Source organism: Drosophila virilis, chromosome 5 (genome assembly GCF_030788295.1).
Source record: "Drosophila virilis strain 15010-1051.87 chromosome 5, Dvir_AGI_RSII-ME, whole genome shotgun sequence".
Classification (NCBI taxonomy): Eukaryota; Metazoa; Arthropoda; class Insecta; order Diptera; family Drosophilidae; genus Drosophila; species Drosophila virilis.
In genome coordinates this window covers 9,502,352-9,521,266 of record NC_091547.1, presented here as the reverse complement: position 1 = coordinate 9,521,266, position 18,915 = coordinate 9,502,352, and the positions used below count along the sequence as shown (strand labels likewise).

General features: G+C 40.5%; 2 protein-coding genes across 4 annotated transcripts in view; both read right to left on the bottom strand.

Annotated features, from left to right (window-relative positions):
- On the bottom strand, window positions 1–2,667 carry Mat1 (CDK-activating kinase assembly factor). Its single transcript, XM_032436674.2, has 3 exons — window positions 1,304–2,667; window positions 1,080–1,246; window positions 1–140 (listed from the first exon to the last, which is right to left on the bottom strand). The coding sequence occupies exon 1, from the start codon at window positions 2,547–2,549 to the stop codon at window positions 1,587–1,589; it is 963 nt and encodes a 320-aa protein (XP_032292565.1). The 5' UTR covers window positions 2,550–2,667; the 3' UTR covers window positions 1–140; window positions 1,080–1,246; window positions 1,304–1,586.
- A 315-nt stretch (window positions 2,668–2,982) lies between these two features.
- Window positions 2,983–18,915, bottom strand: part of LOC6626553 (uncharacterized) — a 61,469-nt gene continuing 45,536 nt past the window's right edge. For all 3 annotated transcript variants that reach the window (XM_032436669.2, XM_070209887.1, XM_032436670.2), the window contains 4 exons: window positions 5,093–5,255; window positions 4,731–5,020; window positions 4,200–4,403; window positions 2,983–4,129 (listed from right to left, as the gene is read on the bottom strand). In XM_032436669.2, the coding sequence (XP_032292560.1) occupies window positions 3,872–4,129; window positions 4,200–4,403; window positions 4,731–5,020; window positions 5,093–5,255 (915 nt within the window). In that variant the 3' untranslated portion in view covers window positions 2,983–3,871. The remainder of the gene's footprint in view (window positions 4,130–4,199; window positions 4,404–4,730; window positions 5,021–5,092; window positions 5,256–18,915) is intronic.

Sequence of the window (18,915 nt, the reverse complement as noted above, 5' to 3'; positions counted from 1 at the left end):
TTTGTTTTTTTAAATTATATAATTGATTTATTTAAACTTAAAATAACTATATCTGGCATAATTAAAGTCGAATCCTGGAAAAATCTGCTTTGACACTTGTGAAGGTCCTTAGAGCCCATTGTAGTCCTTAATTTGTCGCTCTGAAAAGATAAAAACACATTTAAATTAAAGATGGCAAGAAATATATAAAAATATTTTATGTAAGGAAAAAAGGACATAACTCGGCCATGTCCTTGCAGATTTTCAAAGGACATAGTGCGTTAGGATCGTATTGACCCCCTGCATCGATCTGCATCATAAAAATATGGGGTCATCTAAGAACCCCAGGACTTGTATTTTGACTTGTGAAATTTCAGTCGGCGAGACCACGGAAATGGCCCGAAAACACAAATCCTTAAATATCTCCAAAACTACATGGACGATCTAAATGAAATTTGGCCAGTTGGTAGTCCTGGCCAATACAATTAATTTGGCATAGGACTCGTCAGGATATGCCAGGATATGACCGAACTATGGCCTATTTTCTCTTGCGAAAATTGTCCTTAAAACTTCGCCATTTGAAGGACTTTCGTCCTTTTTGTTATATTTTCTTAAATGGGAGGGTGAGCACTATTTACTGTCCAAAGGACATGCCGATAGTCCTTCAAATGGCAAAGTTAGCCCGGAATTTTTCGACTTTGGCCAATTTTGCGACTAACCCCCTATGAAATATTTTGGTGAAATTTTTTGTCGAATCCTGAAAATCTTTGAATGCCAATTGATAGTCCTTGCCACGAGTTCAACAAGGTATATCCTTTCGATATCCTTAAGGATTTGGCCGAGTTATGGGCATCTCAAAAATGTCCTTTTCAGAAAATTTGCCATATCACGGAAACGGCAAGGACGATTTTGTTGTCCTTTGGACAGTTTATGGTCCTTGTGCATACAATCTGTTTGACACAGGACTTGTCAGGATCCGCAAGGATACGGCTGAGTTATGGCTTTGTTCATTTACGAACGAATCGTACTCATATCTAGGCTGTCTAAAGGACTTTCGTCCTTTTCATTATATAATCTTAATTGGGAGGATAAAGACTTACGGTTGGCCAAAGGACATCATGATCGGCAAGGATACGGCCGATCTACAGCCATTTATCTCTCACGACAAAAATCTCTTTTCCTCAGCTCCATTAAGGATTCATGTCCTTTTTATTACATATTCTAAGTTGGCAGGACAAGGACTAAGTGTCGCTCAATAATTCGCATTCTGTGAAATAAAAAAATCTTTAATACCAATCTATTTTTCGATTTTACTGTGATATACCTGTTCCAATTCCAAATTGCAAGGCGTTGGCAGATGACGCAAGGATACGGCTATAAAAGCTGTTGATTGTGCGAAAATTGTCGAATTCCTTTCCATGTTGCAACGGCAGGATGAGACGAAGCAAAACATGTTTTCTTTTAGTATAATGGTTTGTTGTATAAATAGGATTAGAGTACATGGAAATGATGCATTTCTATAGGAGAAACATTTGTTTAACAATGGGTTTTAAGCGTTCTGTGCTCTGCTGCTAGTTTTAAACTGTAATATTTGTTCCATTGTCCTGCTAAAGGCCGACGCCAACACCGGCCGTGGGCGTATAGTAGAGGCACTGCAGCGCCTCCTGCAGGGCCCGCTGGCAAGCCAATGTGGAAGTAAAGCCGCCGGCGTTTTCCTGCGGCGTCTCGGCGCGTATGTGCGAGATGTAGCCCATGGACTCGACCTCGCTGATGGGCGGCGGCGTGGGACCTTCGGTGATGGGTATCAGCGGCTCGTAAACAAAGAGCGGACCCTCCTCCGATTTGGGTACTGGCAGTAAGCTAGGATCTGCGGTCTGGCCAAACTTGATGCCCGTGGAGAATTCGTTGGCGGGCTTTGGCGGCGGCAGCTGTTTCTCCTCCTCGCGCTGTTTTTCCGCCTTCTCGGCAAACTCGCTGACAATTGTGGCAGCGTCCTTGCCGCTGTACATTAGCTCCTCGATGAGTGCCTGCTTGTCGCGCGCCTTCTGCTTTTTGTGCTCGGTTTCCAGCTCTTCGAGCTCCTTTTTGCGCGACTCATCCTGCGCTCGCTCCAGCTCAAGCAGCTCCTCCAGTGCGCACTCGTCGCGACCGACGCGCGTCTTGTTGCGCTGAATGACGTCACGGTTGTCCCGCTTGTAGGCCTCGATGCGTTTGTTGGTCTCGATGATTTCAATGTTGTTGCACAGATTGTACACTAGGTCCTCGATCTCCTCCAGATAGTCGTTGTACTCCTCGAGCGTGGCAAAGTCCTCCTCGCGCTTGTTGTAGTCGCGCAGTATGCGACGTCGTATGTCCACCTCCTTTTCCACCATGGGATCCTCAAAGAGCTGCACGCGAAAGTTGTTGCGCCGCAACGGCACCATGCACTCCGGACAGGCGCCGGAGCCCTTGAGGAAGAGCATGTCCACACATGACTCGCACAGCGTGTGGCCGCACACGTTGACCATCAATTTCAGCGATGGATTGCGGTATTTGGTGGTCTTGCACCGCGGGCAGGCCTGCTCCTCCATCCTGCGAGTATGTTTTTTACTTTAACTCCAATTTATGCAGATAAACACAGTTCGGCAATTGAAATAGAAATTAGCTCTAAACGGCACACGCAAAAATCAGCTTGTTTGGTTATCGATAATAATTAAAATACCACACTTCCGAAGCAGCTCTGAAAAATATGGTCACCTTAAAATCTAAAATAGTTAAATATCGATAGGTGTAACTTAATTGCTTGATATATCGATAGCAGCGCGCGTATTTAAATATCTAAATTAATTTCTAGTTTGCATTTTTTTAACATTTTATTTTAAACAGCATACGCGGTAGTTGTTCACATTAAGAGTAGAATTTAAACATTGTTTTTAATATACACGCACATTAATAGTTATATATTTAATATATTTTTATGATATATATGCATTAAATAAGTATTTTTAATAATTTACATCGATCAAAACCTTTTCTTATATGTACGTACATGGGTTTCAGCATCAAATTTCTGTTTTTTTTTTTCTTTTTCTATAATTCTTGTTATTTGTTAATTGCGTGTGTGCACACACACACGTACACACTCACCTATGTGTGTATAGATTTATGTAAGCATTTAAAAGCATTTCCAAGCAGTTGCACAAACATTTGAAATCAATTAACATTTTGGGCTGATTACTCGGTTTCGATATTTGCATGTGGTATCCCGTAATACTTGAGAAAAAGGTCGTATGGGCGTGTGTTAGGATCTGTGTGTGTATGTGTGTGTGTGTGTGTTCTTTATATAAAAGCAGCACATTTGAAATATATGAGAGTTATACTTAAAATCCTAGAGTGGGCTAGTAAATTTAGGCTAACTTACGCGCTAAACTGTTGCTTGGGCCTACACAATGTATACAATCTTGTTGAATGGACAAACATAAAACAATATATATATATAAATATATATATATACATAGACATGGGACATACATTTGTGTATGTAAAGAAATCGACACGAAACCTAAAACAAGAAACAAGAAAAGAATCAAAGGCGCGCTTGTTCTCTGTGTATAGGTTCAACAAATTTTCGATTCAATTAAAAATCGAATCACTGTAAATATCACAATTTAGTTAACACATATACTATACAATGCATACAATTAAAATAATAAATTTAAACGGTTCGTCAATAACAATATTTGCCACCAATCTAACTAGTCGCAAAGTTAAAAATAAAGAACTCGTCAGGTTGTTCAAAATGGGAGCGTGAGGGGGAGGGGCGAGGGGTGAAGGGGTGAGAGGAAGCAGCTGCGCTCAAGTGGGTTTTACACAATTTAAAATGGATAACCATCATCGGTAGCGCTCCTCGAAGCTAGCCCTGCAAAGCGGTGACCTCCTCCTCCAGCTCGGCATCCACCTCATCAATCTTGGAGCCGCTGCAGCCGCGGCACTTGCAGCAAATGATGCACGGCGCCGCCAGCAGCAGCAACGGCGATGCCACCAGCAGTAGAATGCCAAAGCCCGCAAATATGCCAATAACTTGGGCGCGATGCCACACAACCGAGGCGCGCGAGTGACCCAATTTGTTTTTGCACGGCCCCTTGTCGTAGTGCCGCAGCAGAAAGTCATCCTGTGATTAAGCGAATGCATTTGTTGTTAGCCCCAAGCAGCTGGCAATTAACTCTCACTATTATACTCACATCCAGGCTGGCCAGACAGTACCAGCAGAAGACGTGCTTGCAGCGCTTGCACATCATCTGGGCACATCCCTCGTCCTTCTCGATGGGCACCGCGCACATCGGGCAGCATTTGATGAGCTCGTTATCAAACGGTATGCCAATATCATCCTGACCATCTGCAATCAAACGACGTCCAAATTCCTCGCAGCTTATGTTTGGATGAAACTGGGGAAGATAAAAAAAAACGGATGTATAAGCAATTTCTTTCAGAACTACATTTTTGTCAAACAAAATATTATCTTGAGATTAACGAATAATTTTAACCATCTCCCATAATTGTACTTGAATAGTTAACAAATCAACTATAATTCTCAAATTGTTCTAGCAAAAAGTACTTAGTAAATAATTGTGATGAGCTAAGAACAAGAGTTTGGACTAAGATGAATTATGAGATAGGATATTTTCTAAGGCCAAGACTTCTTAGTCTTTCTCTAATTGTAAATAAATTCATCTTCAAATAATAGTTCCGGCCTTGTATTGTATTTGACTTACCGCCTTTTTGCACAGGGCACAAAACTCATCCTTGCAGGAGGGACAGTGCACGGATATGGAGAGAAGCGGCGTAGCGCTGTCCTGTTGTGGTGTATAGCTCTGCGATGTTGATGGTGACTCATCCATTTGGCAAATGGCGCTGCCACCAGTCGCTGACGCCGTCGCATTCGCAGTCGCCGTCGCAGTGTTTGCTGCTGCTGCTGCAGCGCCCGCAGCACCGTTGCCCACCATGCAAATTGTCTCGCAGCCGGCACGTGGGCACCAGGTGCGCGTTTTGTCCAATTCGATTTCTATAAGAAGAGTTGTCGTTTGATAAATGGGTTGGCGATTAGGCAGAGATTAGCTGAAGACGCGGCACTTACCTCGATTTAGGCGATAACGATGATGTTTCTTTAGCAGATTCGTTGTGGTTAGGGTCCCAATTTCGGGCAGCGATATGGCGCCCTGCGCTGGACATTTGGCATCGGGGCAGGAGATCTCGTAGGCGCCTTCGGTTATCTCAAAGTCCACATAGGCGCGCATGCACTGTAAATCAAACAAAGGTGAGTGGTTAAATTCAAATAAGATTTCTTGTGTTTCTGGGTGACAGGGGCACAAGAGGAGAGTCACGCAGAGGGCTTGACAGAACTTTCAATGCGTTGTTGCTTATTGTTGTGCCCGCTGCTGTTGTCTAAAAACTAAACAATTTGGCAAGTTGCGCAGCTTAATCCGCTTTGAGCTGGCCCCGGCCGGCTTCAACTCAATTCCATTAGCTCTATGGCAACCTATCAGACCAATCCCTACTCCCTATTACAGACGCAAGCCCTTTTCACACAGCTTCCAAGTTCCATGTTCCCCTCCCTGGCACATTGTGTGACCCTTGGGCAAAACTTTTGTCAAGGCATTTTATGAATGCTGTTGCCTGCTTTTTGCATTGGCAGCCGCAAAAGTGTGGCTGTCAAAATTATTTCATTTTTAAGCACACCCTCACACACACACACACACACACGCACACACACACACATAATACACATTGGAAGCCACAAACTTTCAGCAACGACAAAATGCTCTGCGGAAGCTGTATAAATAAAGATTTAAAAACTTTGCCTGCTCGACTGGTCCGCTTGGTCGGCTCTGGCTGCCCATCTGTCCCAAGTTCCGTGTCCGAAATGTTCCTTCTCTGCGCATTAAAGTAATGAAATTGCAAACGGAAAACGGAAACTGCTAAATGCTAGCACCAACCACATGAATACCCTATACAAAATCATAGAGCGAGCATATGAGCACTGGCATAGTAAGTTAAAGTTGCCAAATTGAAGTTTTTCCGTTCTTAGCCCTTTAAATAAGTGTGGAGCGTAGATCAAATGTATACAAATTAAGTGCAATTATATAACAAACAGCTATTATAAACTATTCTCCAAACTGAGCTATGTTAGGATGGTTAAAAAGCAGAAGAAATACTTCAGCATTTGCTACAATTTCTAAATAATTTCGTATCGATATATCTTTACCCTGAACTCATTAAAAATGGGTATAAGGGTATATTGTATTCGTGCAAAATCCAAATGTATGTAACAGGCAGAAGGAAGCATCTCCGACCCCATAAAGTATATATATTCTTGATCAGCATCAATAGCCGAGTCGATCTAGCCATATCAGTCTGTCTGTCCGTCTGTATGTATGAACGCTAGGATCTCAGAACATATAAGAGCTATAGAAATTTTAGATGTAGGTGCTCCTAGTGCTTGCGCAGATCGAGTTTGTTTCCAATAATCGATAACTTACTCCGTTTCCAAGCAATCGATAAAAATCGATATCGATACCCTGTTTTTTGGGCAATTTTGTTAAATAATAAGAGCTAGAGTCCCCAAACCTGACATATAGCTTCTAAAATAGAATATATATATGCATTTGATGTTGGAAGAAGAGGCTTCAGGGTATTCCCTAGTCGGGAGCTCCAGACTAGAACCTTTTACTTGTTTTCATTTAGGGTATTGCCTAGTCCATAGCTCAATTTTTTAATTCTTTAATGAATTAAAGGTGCTTCCTAGGTATGTATGGCAAAATGTAACATACATTTGAGCTTTAGCGACTAAAGTTGTTGAAAAACATGAAACTGTTAAAATTCCATTATATGAAAATTCCAGTGAAACTTTTTTCGAGCTAAGCAGCTTTTGGCAGCATGCTTTTTATTGCTGCCGTAAAATATTTAAAACTAAAGTTCGGCCAACAATTTAATTTGCGTGCAACTGACAAAAAGAAAATAAAATAAAAATGAAAATGAAAAAAAGAAAAATCCTTTTTGTGCGCATTTTCCGCATTGACATTTTCCATAATGCAGGCAAAATGGCAGCTTTATTAAAGCCGCTGCAATTTGCCCCAGCGGCAGCAGCAGCCGCCGCATCATATTTTTAATCGTGTCCATCAGTGGAAATCCCGCCGCTGCATATTTAACATAATCCGCCGGCAGCTTGACGCTTGCAACGGGCTTTACCTGGCCATCAGTCAAAGTCTGATTCATGCAGCCAGCGCCGCCCAGGTTCCGCCCGCCTCTGCCTCAGCCTCAGCCGTGTACACAGAGTCGCAGCCGCAGTCATAGTCGCAGCCGCAGCCACATCCGTGGCATAAGCTGCACAAAGCTTGCCGAAATGAATATGCAGCGGCAGCTGTTGCCACAATTTAGTGGCCTGCACCCGCCGCTTGCAGCCACGCTGTCCTCCAATTTAAATGAAAAAGTTCCCTTCGACGCCAGCGCCAGGCGTAATAAAGTAACTGCTACTTAGTAAGACTACAGATATCAGTTGTAGTTTGTGAGATTAAAAGAACTATTATAGGGAGCAATTAGGAAAGAACTCTATAATAAGAGGAAAATTAAAAACAAAAAGAACAAATGCATCTATGCGAAAACGGGAAGGCTTAGGTCGAAAGCTTAACTTTAAGATACCCTACACAAAACTGTGTGAGAGCCAGTTTACATTAAGAGAATCGCATAGAAAGGCGACAATTAAGAAAGTAACTGCGAGAGAGAATGGAATTGTGTAGGGAGATCGTGGGAGAAAGGGAACAGAAATAGTTTTCCAAATTTTAAATATATATTTCAAACGGCTTTCAACTATACAAACAAAGAAATTCGAGTCATTTCCTTAAACAATACGTCAACCTTAACTGGCAGCCAGTTATGAGGGTAACAGATGAAGGTATTTGCCTTGCCACAAAAATTAATTGCTGGCAAATTAACCAACCTCTGGCTCCCCCATTCAAGGCGCAAATTAAGCTGTGCAAGTGAAATTAAGAGCTTTTGCCGGTTGGAGCTAAGCTCATTTAATGTCCGCCATTCGCCCAAGTCAAATGTTGCGAGTCGAACAAAAGGCTGTTTAGGGGTCCATGGTAACCTTTCGACATGTCAACAGTTTTTAAGCGCATAGTTGTGTGCGCCATTAAAAGCCAAAGGCCATAGCACACGCACACACACGCACACACATAACGTACGCAGCACATATACAAGCATAAAAAATATTAGTATTAATAACGGCACTTGGCATATTTCCGGCAGTACGCATAAAGCACTTTATGCAATGCGGGCCAAAAACGGGAAGTGCTTACAATATCTATAAAATGGCAGCCGGGAACAGAGAGAAAGCGAAAGAGGGAAGAAAGAAGAGAAAGCTGGCTGAAGTAGAGAGATAACGACAGAGTGAGAGTGAGAGAGAGAGTGGGTGAGAGAGTAAGAGAGAGAGTGGGTGAGAGAGAGAAAGAGAGAGAGAGAGATAGAAAGATAGATAGAGATAGAGAGAGATATAGAAAGTAAAAGAGAGCGAGAGAAAAAGATAGAAAGAGAGAGAGAGAGCAAGAGAGAGAGAGAGAGAGAGCAAGAGAGAGAGAGAGAGAGAGAGAGAGAGAAAAAGGAAGGGAGAAAGAGAGAGAGAGAGAGCAAGAGAGAGAGAGAGCAAGAGAGAGAGAGAGACAGCGAGAGAGATGGACAGCGTAGCCAGAGCTGAGCAAACGCAAAACAAATAAACAAATAAAAACTGACAAACTTGCCATTTGCATATGGAACATTTATTTTTTATCAGTAAGAGCAGCGCCAGGCGGCACAACTTTTTATGCCACTGCGTGCGTTTGTGTGTGCGTGTGCGTGCGCGTGTGTGTTTGTGGGTGTGCGTGTCGCTCAAGAGCTGATATATGACTTTTTTTAAAAGTCCCTTCCCAGTCTAGTGCCTGCTTTTTTTATCACTGTGTTACTGTTTGCGCGTCTCTTTTTTGATGCCACTTTATGACACACAACAATTTAAGCAATAAAAATAACATTTGTTAACGCTTGTATTACATTCATATCAACAACAATTTAATAAATGCAGGCTACATATTTATTGGGCTAAAAGCCAAAGCCTCTAAAGACATTGGCCGAAAGTGACATTAAATTGGTTTTGGGTTAAAAACGAGCTAAAAAAAAAAGGTAAAAGCTTTTAACAAAATTGTTTTGTTGGGGCATGTTATATTGGTTTATATTATGATTAAATGCTGACACGTTAAAGTTCCTTAATCGAAATAAGTATTTAAGGAAAACAATATGAAAATATTGTTTGTTTTCCAAGACTTCAATTATCGAGTATGGAGAGCACAGAAAGGCATAATTATAAGGCAACATTTGCATTTTTTATTTAATAAAAGAAACTTCAATTGAAAACATGCTGAAAGCACAGAAAATATTAAAGCTCTGTTTTAATAGAACGCCACAGCTTACAGCTAGATTCAAGCTTGATCATCTAGCTGCAATAAAAAGAACTTTCTTTAATTTAAGCAAACTTTAAAGCTTTACACATACGTCTGATTTCATTTGTGAAAGGTCATCTTGAAATAAAATTCTGTTTTAACAGAATATTCGTGAATCAAGTTTTGCAATTTAAATTACTTACAGACCAAAAAGCAGACCGTGCGAGTGTGCATAAAGCAAATACTTCAACAACCTAACATAAAAGCAAAATTTCAAATTACCAGCAATTGGAATTACATTAATGTTAGCATACTTTTGGGCAAAACACACAATTTTTATGATGTGTTTGAGGATATAACGAGCCAAATCAGAGCCACAAATGGTTTGTGCCAGGGCATAATTGCATGATGTTAAGCAGACTTGGCAGGGCCAGGTATTAAAGGACCTTGTTCGTCCTTGTCATCGGGCGTGCATAAAAAGCATAATGAATGCCCGGCCAATTTCACACACACACACACACACACACACATGAGCGAGCGTGAGCCTGGATTCGAATTTATCCTGCAGCCAATTACCAAACCCATACAAACACACACTCAGTAGCTGTAGTTGGACTGTGTATCCTGCGTCCTGTGCGCTTTAATCTAACTCATTAGCAGCGACACTTTAATTAATATGCCCAGGCGAGTCGCTCGCCCGTCAGCAGACGCCGCGTCACATGACAGGTTGAGCAGCATCAGCAGCCACCTGCGTCCTACAGGATTCCTCCGCCAGGCCCACTACCCCTGCTCTCTCTCTCTCTCTCTCTCTCTCTCTCTCTCTCCCGCTCGCTCTCTCTCACACCTCTCAGACGTGGTTCTATGACCACTAAATGAATTGCTTGCCAACGCGCCATAAATGCAAATTTATGGCAGTCATTACGTTAACGTCACGCTAACGTTAACGTTGTCAACGCTTACGCTACTTTTACGCTCAGTCTTAATGCGCATTAAAAAAAACGGAAAGAATTGATTTGATTTAATTAGTCTGATTTACACGTGACGGCATTTAACCGTAGCTGCATACACGTCCTGTAGTCAAATGTAATTTAAATCGGTTGAGTTAAGCGAATAAATGTGGTGCATACATGATTTTATTTCTATCTTATATCCATATCTATGTTTAATATTATAGCAAGCTGGCTGGCAGATTAATAAAGAACCTTTCAAGAACTTTGCTATCGACTACAGTTTTACAGAAAACTTTTTCCATCTCGCGAAACTTTAACTGATTGAGAATTGTAAGCGACAAGCAAAGTGAAGTCAGTTTGTTTTATTCTGTCCTTTCTCTTTTCTTCTACTTTAATATTGTTTCAGCAATACTTTCAGAATATCCACACATTACCATTCTCTAAAATCAGCTTTTAATTTTCACTTTCAGCTCAAGCTCTTTTCACATATTCCCAGATCGATTCACTTCGATATAGTTTATGCTCGAGCTACGAATAAACCACCCTCCCATAGCCCACAGCCCACAACCCACAAGCATTGTGTGCAGCTTTTGTCGTTTGTTTTTGCTCTACCTTCGCGGCTTTAAGTCAATCCAATAAGCGATAGAAACAACAGGCATCGACAGACAGGCAACATTGTCCTCGGGCAGGATATTAGACTGGGAATCCGCTTAGCTCTCGTTGCAATTGTTGTAAAAGCAGCTCTCTGATTGAAAGCGAGCAAGCCATAACAAAAACACAACATTGTATTCACAGCATATGTGGGCGATACGTGTGTGTGTGTGTGTGTGTCTAATAGAACAAAGGGCCGACGTTATTCTATACGCATGCCACATATGCTGTTGCATGCCACATTGCGGGCAGCAAATCTTGCAAATTTAATGATGTCTCCAACAATTGAACCGCAGACAAGCTGCAACGCTCGAGGAGCAAGCGTTTAAATGCATTCCGAAAGTATCTCAAGAGCAGATAGCGAAAACGCAATGAATAATGAAATGTCATAAGAGCTAAACCCAAGGATTTGGACCCACCACCACGACCGCCAGCAACAGCAGTAGCAGCAGCAGGACCCTCGGGCGCTGCTTCAACTTTTCTGTTTATATTTGTGTTAAATTGAATTTCAATTGCGTTCGCCACGACTTGTGCGCAATCGATTGGAGTCTGTGGCAGCAACAGCAGCAACAGCAGCAACTATTTGTCCAGGCTCTGAATAAATGTATCTTTCGGATACATTTTTAAGCGGCTTATTTAGCCTTTCTTTTGCCATTTATTTATTTTTTTTTTTAGCCTTGGCTATATTTTATTTAAATTATGCGGAAAAGCTGATTTATGCTAAATAGTTCAAATGAAAGGAATTGTATGCAAAGAGTTAGGGATTGGGTAAATATAGAAAGGGATTAAAAGAATTTTGCGGAAATGGCGGGCAAGGGTATTTCTACTAATAATAAATATAATATGTATACAAATAATAATTACAAATAATAAATGTTCAATTTTGATTTAAATTTAAATGGAATCAATTCCAGCTCTGTAATTAATTATTTCATGTGACCATAAAAAGCTGCTTAAATCTCCTTAGCACAAATGTGTTAAGTTAAAATTCCCCATCTATTTAGCTCCTTATTACTTTCAATTGCACGTCTCTTCGAAAAAATGTAAGTCTGAGATGTTCGACACCTGTGAGAAAACATTTCCCTTCAGCGGTGTCCTCGATACATTGTGAAGTGATTTTAATGTGAGTGCTGCTTCAGCCAGATATTCGCATCTGCTTTTAATGAACGCTGGGCATGTTCAAAGGAGTTCCACGCTCCCCAGGCTCCCAGCAGCCTCTACAGCTGCTGTCAACAGAGCGCTGGAAGGACGCCCAGCCGCTTTGCAAGCATGCAACGAGATTGTTTGACATTTCTCGTCTTTCACGCAGCTTGCCCAAGTCTCTCACTCCTCTCTCTTTATCTCTCTCTGTCCCCTGTCGCAGCTTCACCTGCAACTCAGCTTGCTACTGAAAAATTTGCATCGTTCTTCCTTATGTATATGCAAATATTATGTGATCATTTATAGGGAATTTTTCATTTCAATTCGCTTGGTCAGTCGGCCTGGCCTGTTCGACGGGCAGCAGCCATTAATTTCCGTTTACCAACTGCATCCGGTCTAGACGCAGCCTCGAAATTGATGCCATTAAAGAATATTTGCATTTGTTTTTATGCAAATATCAAATGTCGAATATTTATGTAAATTATTATTCGATTCAATTGTCAAATTGAAGGTCGTTAAAGTGAATTTGAATTTGTCCAAGTGCTTGAGTAATTGCAGATGAATTACAATTGTGCAATCAAGAGATAAATTGTTTCCCAAGTGGCAGCAGCTGTCAAGAGGACGCACTAAAACACGTGTCACGACAACATTTTGCGGCGCGTGTGTTAGTGTCTGTGTGTGTGCGTGTGTGTGTGAGCTGAGTGTGTCTCTATTGCTTGTGGCAGTTGCATTCGCAACTAGCGCCAAAAAGTCAAAAGTCATCAAGTCAGCGTCGATGCGTTGCGCTGCGTGTTGCCAAATGCTCTCAACGTCTTTGCGCTTGCAAACACACACACACATACACACACACACACGCTAACACATACGCACATGCATAAACTCTTATGTGCACATTCTCACACAATCTTTAACGCGTCAAGGGAAATGTTCATTTTCACTTGAGGAAACAAGTAAAATTCTGAGTGCTGAGCTTTAGCGACGACAGAATACCCTGTGGTGAGTACTGAATTATATATTTCATTTAAATTGAACTGAGGAATTATTAGATTATTGCAAATATGCTATCAATATAAAGACAAGCTGCTGCGACTAGGATAAATAGTTTACTAACAGACAGTTCCATATTGTACTTGCTTACAACTTTCTTTATTAATAAAAACTGCAAGACATTTTTTTCAATAAAATGTATCCTTTAAATAAATAAATTTCCTTTTTAAACGAATTTCCCTCCTCTGCATCCCAGCAAAAGTTAGGTGGCTCTTAGCTCGCATTCGCCTCTTGCCTTCTTTCTTACGAATAAAAAGAAAACTCTTAAGAATTCCAGGGTATAAAAGAAGTCAAAAGTTGCATTTGCAATTTAACTTTTTTGAGTGTAAAAATTTAATTTAATGCTGCGCTCGTTCGCAGCTAAACGAATTAACATTTTAAATGCGTTTTAATTGTGTCGAAGAAGTTGGTAACAAGCAGCGACAAGACATGCGTGTGTGTGTGGGTGTGTCACAGTTTAAAAATTCCAACTTGTGTGAATTTAATAAAACAGTATTTGCTGTAGCTACAACTGAAGTATAAGTGAAATAGGAGGTAAAAAGTTAAAGCAAATAAAATTGAAATAAATACACACAATGCCAGTCAGAAAATTTGAAGTGGTGTGTGTGTGCGTGTGTGCGTGTGTGTGTGGATATTTGACATGCCATGAAAATGAAAATACGCGCACATTGCAGCCAGAGTTGCCAGAGGGTTCAACTTGGAAGGTGTAAAAGTGTGTAAATGCAATTTGGCAGCTTTTCTGCTGCTGCTGCTGCTGCTGCTGCTGCTGCAGTAACTTTCTACTGCTGCAGCAATGTTTGACAGATTGTGTGACGCAAATTCAATTGCAGCAAAATATCAAATAACGCAATTGAATAACGCTAGCTGACCCCCAGCGGGGCAGTGTGGGCGGCGAGTCCAAAACGTGCTTTGACGTCAGCGAACGTGAAAAAAATTCATAGCATACTTTTCAGCGCGCCGTTGTCAAAAGTTTATTTCGCATTCACCTGGGTTATAAAATTTTAGTTATAAAACGTGTCGGGCGCAATGCAGCAGTAAATTTTGAAATAATAAAGCAAAATCTAAAATATAATATATATATTCTTGACCAGTAGCCGCATCGATATATAAATATATAGCCTTGTCTATTTGACTGATTTTCTATGAAATTCTTAAGTTTTTCTTTTCGCTGCAAGCAGAATATATGTACATATTGGTCGGATCTGATTACTATATCATTATAATGTTTACAAAATATTTTACGTTTTAATCCCATATCATATAAGGGGCTATCACATTGTGCATGGTTGCCTTGTCACTCAGCATAACATTTTATTTATTTAATGCTTTTTACAAGACTAGCCAAACAATTAAAAAAAAATTTTGCATGTATACACAATTTTTTTATGGGAAACGTGCAAATGCGCAACGAAAACTTTTTCAATTTGATGCAAGTCAGAAAAAGTGTTGGCTACAAGGGCTGCCACAAAAGTGCTGCCAAAGTCAAATATGTGGCAAGCGAGTGCATGAATGATACACACATAAATGCATGTATTTGCAGCGCCTTTGTTGTGCGTGTATTGTATATTTGCACATGACATGCCATCCGCTACACTGCGCCCCTTTCTCTCTGTGATAACGCCTCATATTTTGCTATTGTCGAAACTTGAAGTTCGCGAAAGTTTTCGGCTCTCAGACTATAAATACCAAAAATATCGCAAGTAGCAGTTGCTATAACCCTCAGCTTCCACCTAAGCATCTAACTCCCCATTCCCCCCGACCCCCTTCCTTCCTCATCCCTTAACCAGCTAAAAACTTTGTTGCGTTTCTGTTGCAATTCGCATTGGCAAAGTTTTTGCTTGTTTGCAACTTGTTTCTTGGTTTCTAGAGCCGCATCGAACCACCCGCCCAAGAGTTTTCGCTTCCAACTTTCGCACGTCCTGTTGGCCACTCTCCCGCTAGCTAACAGTGCATGTCGTCAAATATGAGCAGAAATATGCATTTCAAGTAATTCCAAGACATGCCGCTAAAAGTTTAACACAAGAAAACAATACAAACAAAAAATTGTCTTGCATCAAGGATTTTGCTTTATGCCGTTTGAAGTTGCAATTTATGAGTGGAATTCAAAGTGTTGCATGCAGCAGCTGTCACATTTCGATTTTTATTTTATTTTTTTAACTGCTTGATAAATGTATCAAAAAGTTATTAAATGGCTGGAGATGAAGCCTAATGGCTGCACCTCAGATGGTAAAGTTTACCAGTAACTATCGTACGTATATTGATATGGCACGAACCGTTTGGGAATTTTAACATTTGACACACTTCGAAACGTAGCATAGTTAGGGGTACACCAAGTCGTAAAAGTTGATATATAGCTGTTCTCTTTCTTAATTGCATAATAACTTTGAAAATGCACTTTTTTATCTGCTCTTAAGGAATTATAGTTTCACTTTTGACAATTTAATCTGCCAAGATTTGCAAAAATCTGTCAAAAATGCAGTTAGGAGGCATTCATTCACATTTTCAGAGCTTAACTGCAGCAATTTTTAGGCCATTATGAGCAAACGATTAGACAACAGGGAAAAGCAAATTGAGCTATCTAAGCTGACCTGCAATTACAAGCGCCTGGGCACACTGGAGGAACACACACTCGGAACTGTGCCATTGAGTCTGTGGTTAGACGAGCGACTGCCTGTCTGCCTTTATAGACATGTTCACCTGCACATCCGTAGCAATAACCAGGCAGCACTTGCACTTCCGTTGCGGCTAGCCACACAGACAAACAAATCGCTGCAGATACAGATACGGATATGCGGGCATGGAAACACACACAGAGCTGGAGCTACAAATACATAGATTGATGGCCGTCAAGTGCATGTTAGAGTTTCATTTGCAGGCCGTAGTTCAGCCTAATTGTGAACAGTTGGCCATTCAGCATGTTTGGGCAATTAAATGAATAAATAAAAAAAAAAATGGAAAAACAATTCATTAACGTAGCCGTTTTTGCATACCAAATAAAGGGGGCCGCCCCCATACCACATCCAGCGAAAACTCGGCAGCGGAATTGTCAATTTTCCACACGTTAAATTTTGACGCCAAATCGCGGCTAAAAATCACGTAACGCATTTTAATTTGAATTTGTTGTTGTTTTTCTTGTTGCCAAATTGAAAGAGAAGCGCGCGCGCGACCCAACGCCTTTTGGACAAACAAGAGGACAAAGAAACAGAATAGCTTTGGGGTTGTAGATTGGACCGGGGGCCAAGCGTGATGAACATCAGCGGAAATGACGCGCAAACAGCAAATGGCCGCCAGCCGGAAATTGCTTTCGCTTGCAGCCCTTTCGAAGTGCTTTTCCATGTCCAACACATTCGACTGGGCCAAAGCGGAGCCACTCGCTCTGAAGTGCGCTCTGCGATGGGGCGTCAACAAGTTCAGTTTTTTTTTTTGCTTTCATTTTTTGGAGGTTTTATTATTTTATATACAGATACCCTGTAGCTATTAAAACTGAGTATGACAATAGAGGTGTAGCAAAACTTTATATAATAGATGTTATATAAGGAATCGCAGGTCAGAGAAGAGAGAGATCAGCGACAACTTACTAATAGAGCATGCTCTATGTACTGGGTTCTTTCAAGGTCTTTCGGCGGGATCGACTACTACGGACTCTTCTACTGAATTTTTTAAGGAGTATGAAGATACCTACTCAATATTGGAAAGGAAAATTTATTTTCTATTGTTTCAATGTGGAATACCAATTCCCATTTTGCACGATGAAGGACTACGAATGTCTTGGCCCGACCTATTAATTAATCATCCTTTATCTGAGTACAGGGTATCGCCTAGTCAACCATATTATATCTAGCTACTTTTTGGTGGGTTTGCGAATTTTAGGTGGCCTGGGTGGTCATTAAGTATGTACTCGACGCGGGGGCCAGTCGAAGGCCATTTGGTGCGACGTTTCTCGCGTCTGAAGAGCCGTAAACATTTGCATTTTACACGGGCATCCACCAAAAACCACACAACGCCGGTTTCGTATGCGGGTCACGTGCTTCAGTTACACGCAAAGCAGCCGACATTTGCCGTTTGTTTTGCCCGTCATTTTCAACTAAATATATATATATATATATATATATATATATAAATATTTTTTTTCTGGACTATAATTACGACAAGAGTCGGCGGGTGGTTGTGACTGCGACTGAGACTCCGCTGGAATGTCTTGCTCTAAGCCAGTTCAGCAGTTCATGCCGTAAATTGTCGCGGGCTTTGGGGCCACAGACTTGGCCTCAGCGGGTGGCCTGGCCAGCCAGATTCTCCAATCTTTGTGTGTAGTAGGCAGGTGGCGCAGGGGGGCATTTAAATGTTTGGCCGAAGTAAATACAAATAAAATACTTTGGGTTGCGCAAGGCCCCAACATAAATTGGCCAGCTAATGCCCAGGCGATTGTTTGTTTATGCTCAGAGGCTTAAGTCTGAGATTGTCAAAAATAAATGAGCTACAATATGACTTTGTTGCTTCTAGTGCGGCGTAAACGTTACGCAATTTACATTTAAATTTGCCAAATTTAAAACAGAGCAAATAACATTTTCAATATGTTTTTCAAACTAGTTGGTTTTTATTTTGGGTTACTAGACAATAGACAGTATAAAGAATAATGTAATGCTGTGATGAAATTAAACTTTGGCTAGCGTTTTGTAAATCTATCTATTAATTAGCTATAAGATACGTGCTAACGAAGGCTTAAACGTCTACCAGCTAGTAACTACTCAAAGGGGAAATTTGGTACGCATATTCAATATCCCATAGTTCTGATTAGAACTAACTAGTTAAGGTCTAAACACTTAACTGCTTTCGATCATGTAAATGGGATGAGTTATATATAAAAAAAATGATTGGAATAAATTATTCAAACTCGTGTCAAATTTGTTGATTATATAACTGTGCTAAGTCATCAGATAAATAATAAATAAGAGTAGACATTAACTAAAGAAGTTCTCTTCACAGTTTAAATATTTTAAATTCCAGACTGTTTGCTTTAAAAGAAAAAGACAAGTATATGAACTTTCTTTAGCTTTTAACAAAGCATTCTAGTTATCATATATATATATAGTTATCCTTGTACCAGGGAATAAATTTATATAAACGTTTCTTTAAAATACTCTTATCTTGGCAGTTTTTATTATTTCAGGCGCACTTTAAAACACATTTCGTTTCGCATATTCATTTGGAGATCCTTAATTACCATTTTTTTTTTTTAGCATATAGCAGCTCTTTTGTTGAACTCGTTTCGTTTCGCACCTTATATTTTCTTTGGCTGTAAAAAACTGTGTACATTTCCCACGTTTTTTTTTCAATCCTATGCTCCTGTTTTTTTTTTACCGCTTGTGAGTGGAAATTGAGATACGAACAACTTGCAGTGCGGCAATCGCCTTGCCAACTCTTTGACTTTGTGCTTGGTCATTGCTTACGGAAAGCTGTTTCTCTATTTTAATAGTTTTTCGCAGCACCCTCTCTATGTTATATGCCCTCGCAACGGGGACTTGCAGTTTAATAAAGGAATATGTAATATTAAAGACAGCTGCGACATAATTAAATATACAGAAATATATATATATTTTGGTATAATTATATCTATGCCAACTAGACAACTGGCAAGTTTGGGCAAATATCTGAGATCTGTTTAAAATGCGCTTGAAATATTGCATGTGGTAGAAAAAGAGAGAGAC

Coding starts and splice junctions, on each gene's coding strand:
- Mat1 (XM_032436674.2), bottom strand. CDS start 2,549: ATGGAGGAGCAGGCCTGCCCGCGGTGCAAGACCACCAAATACCGCAAT.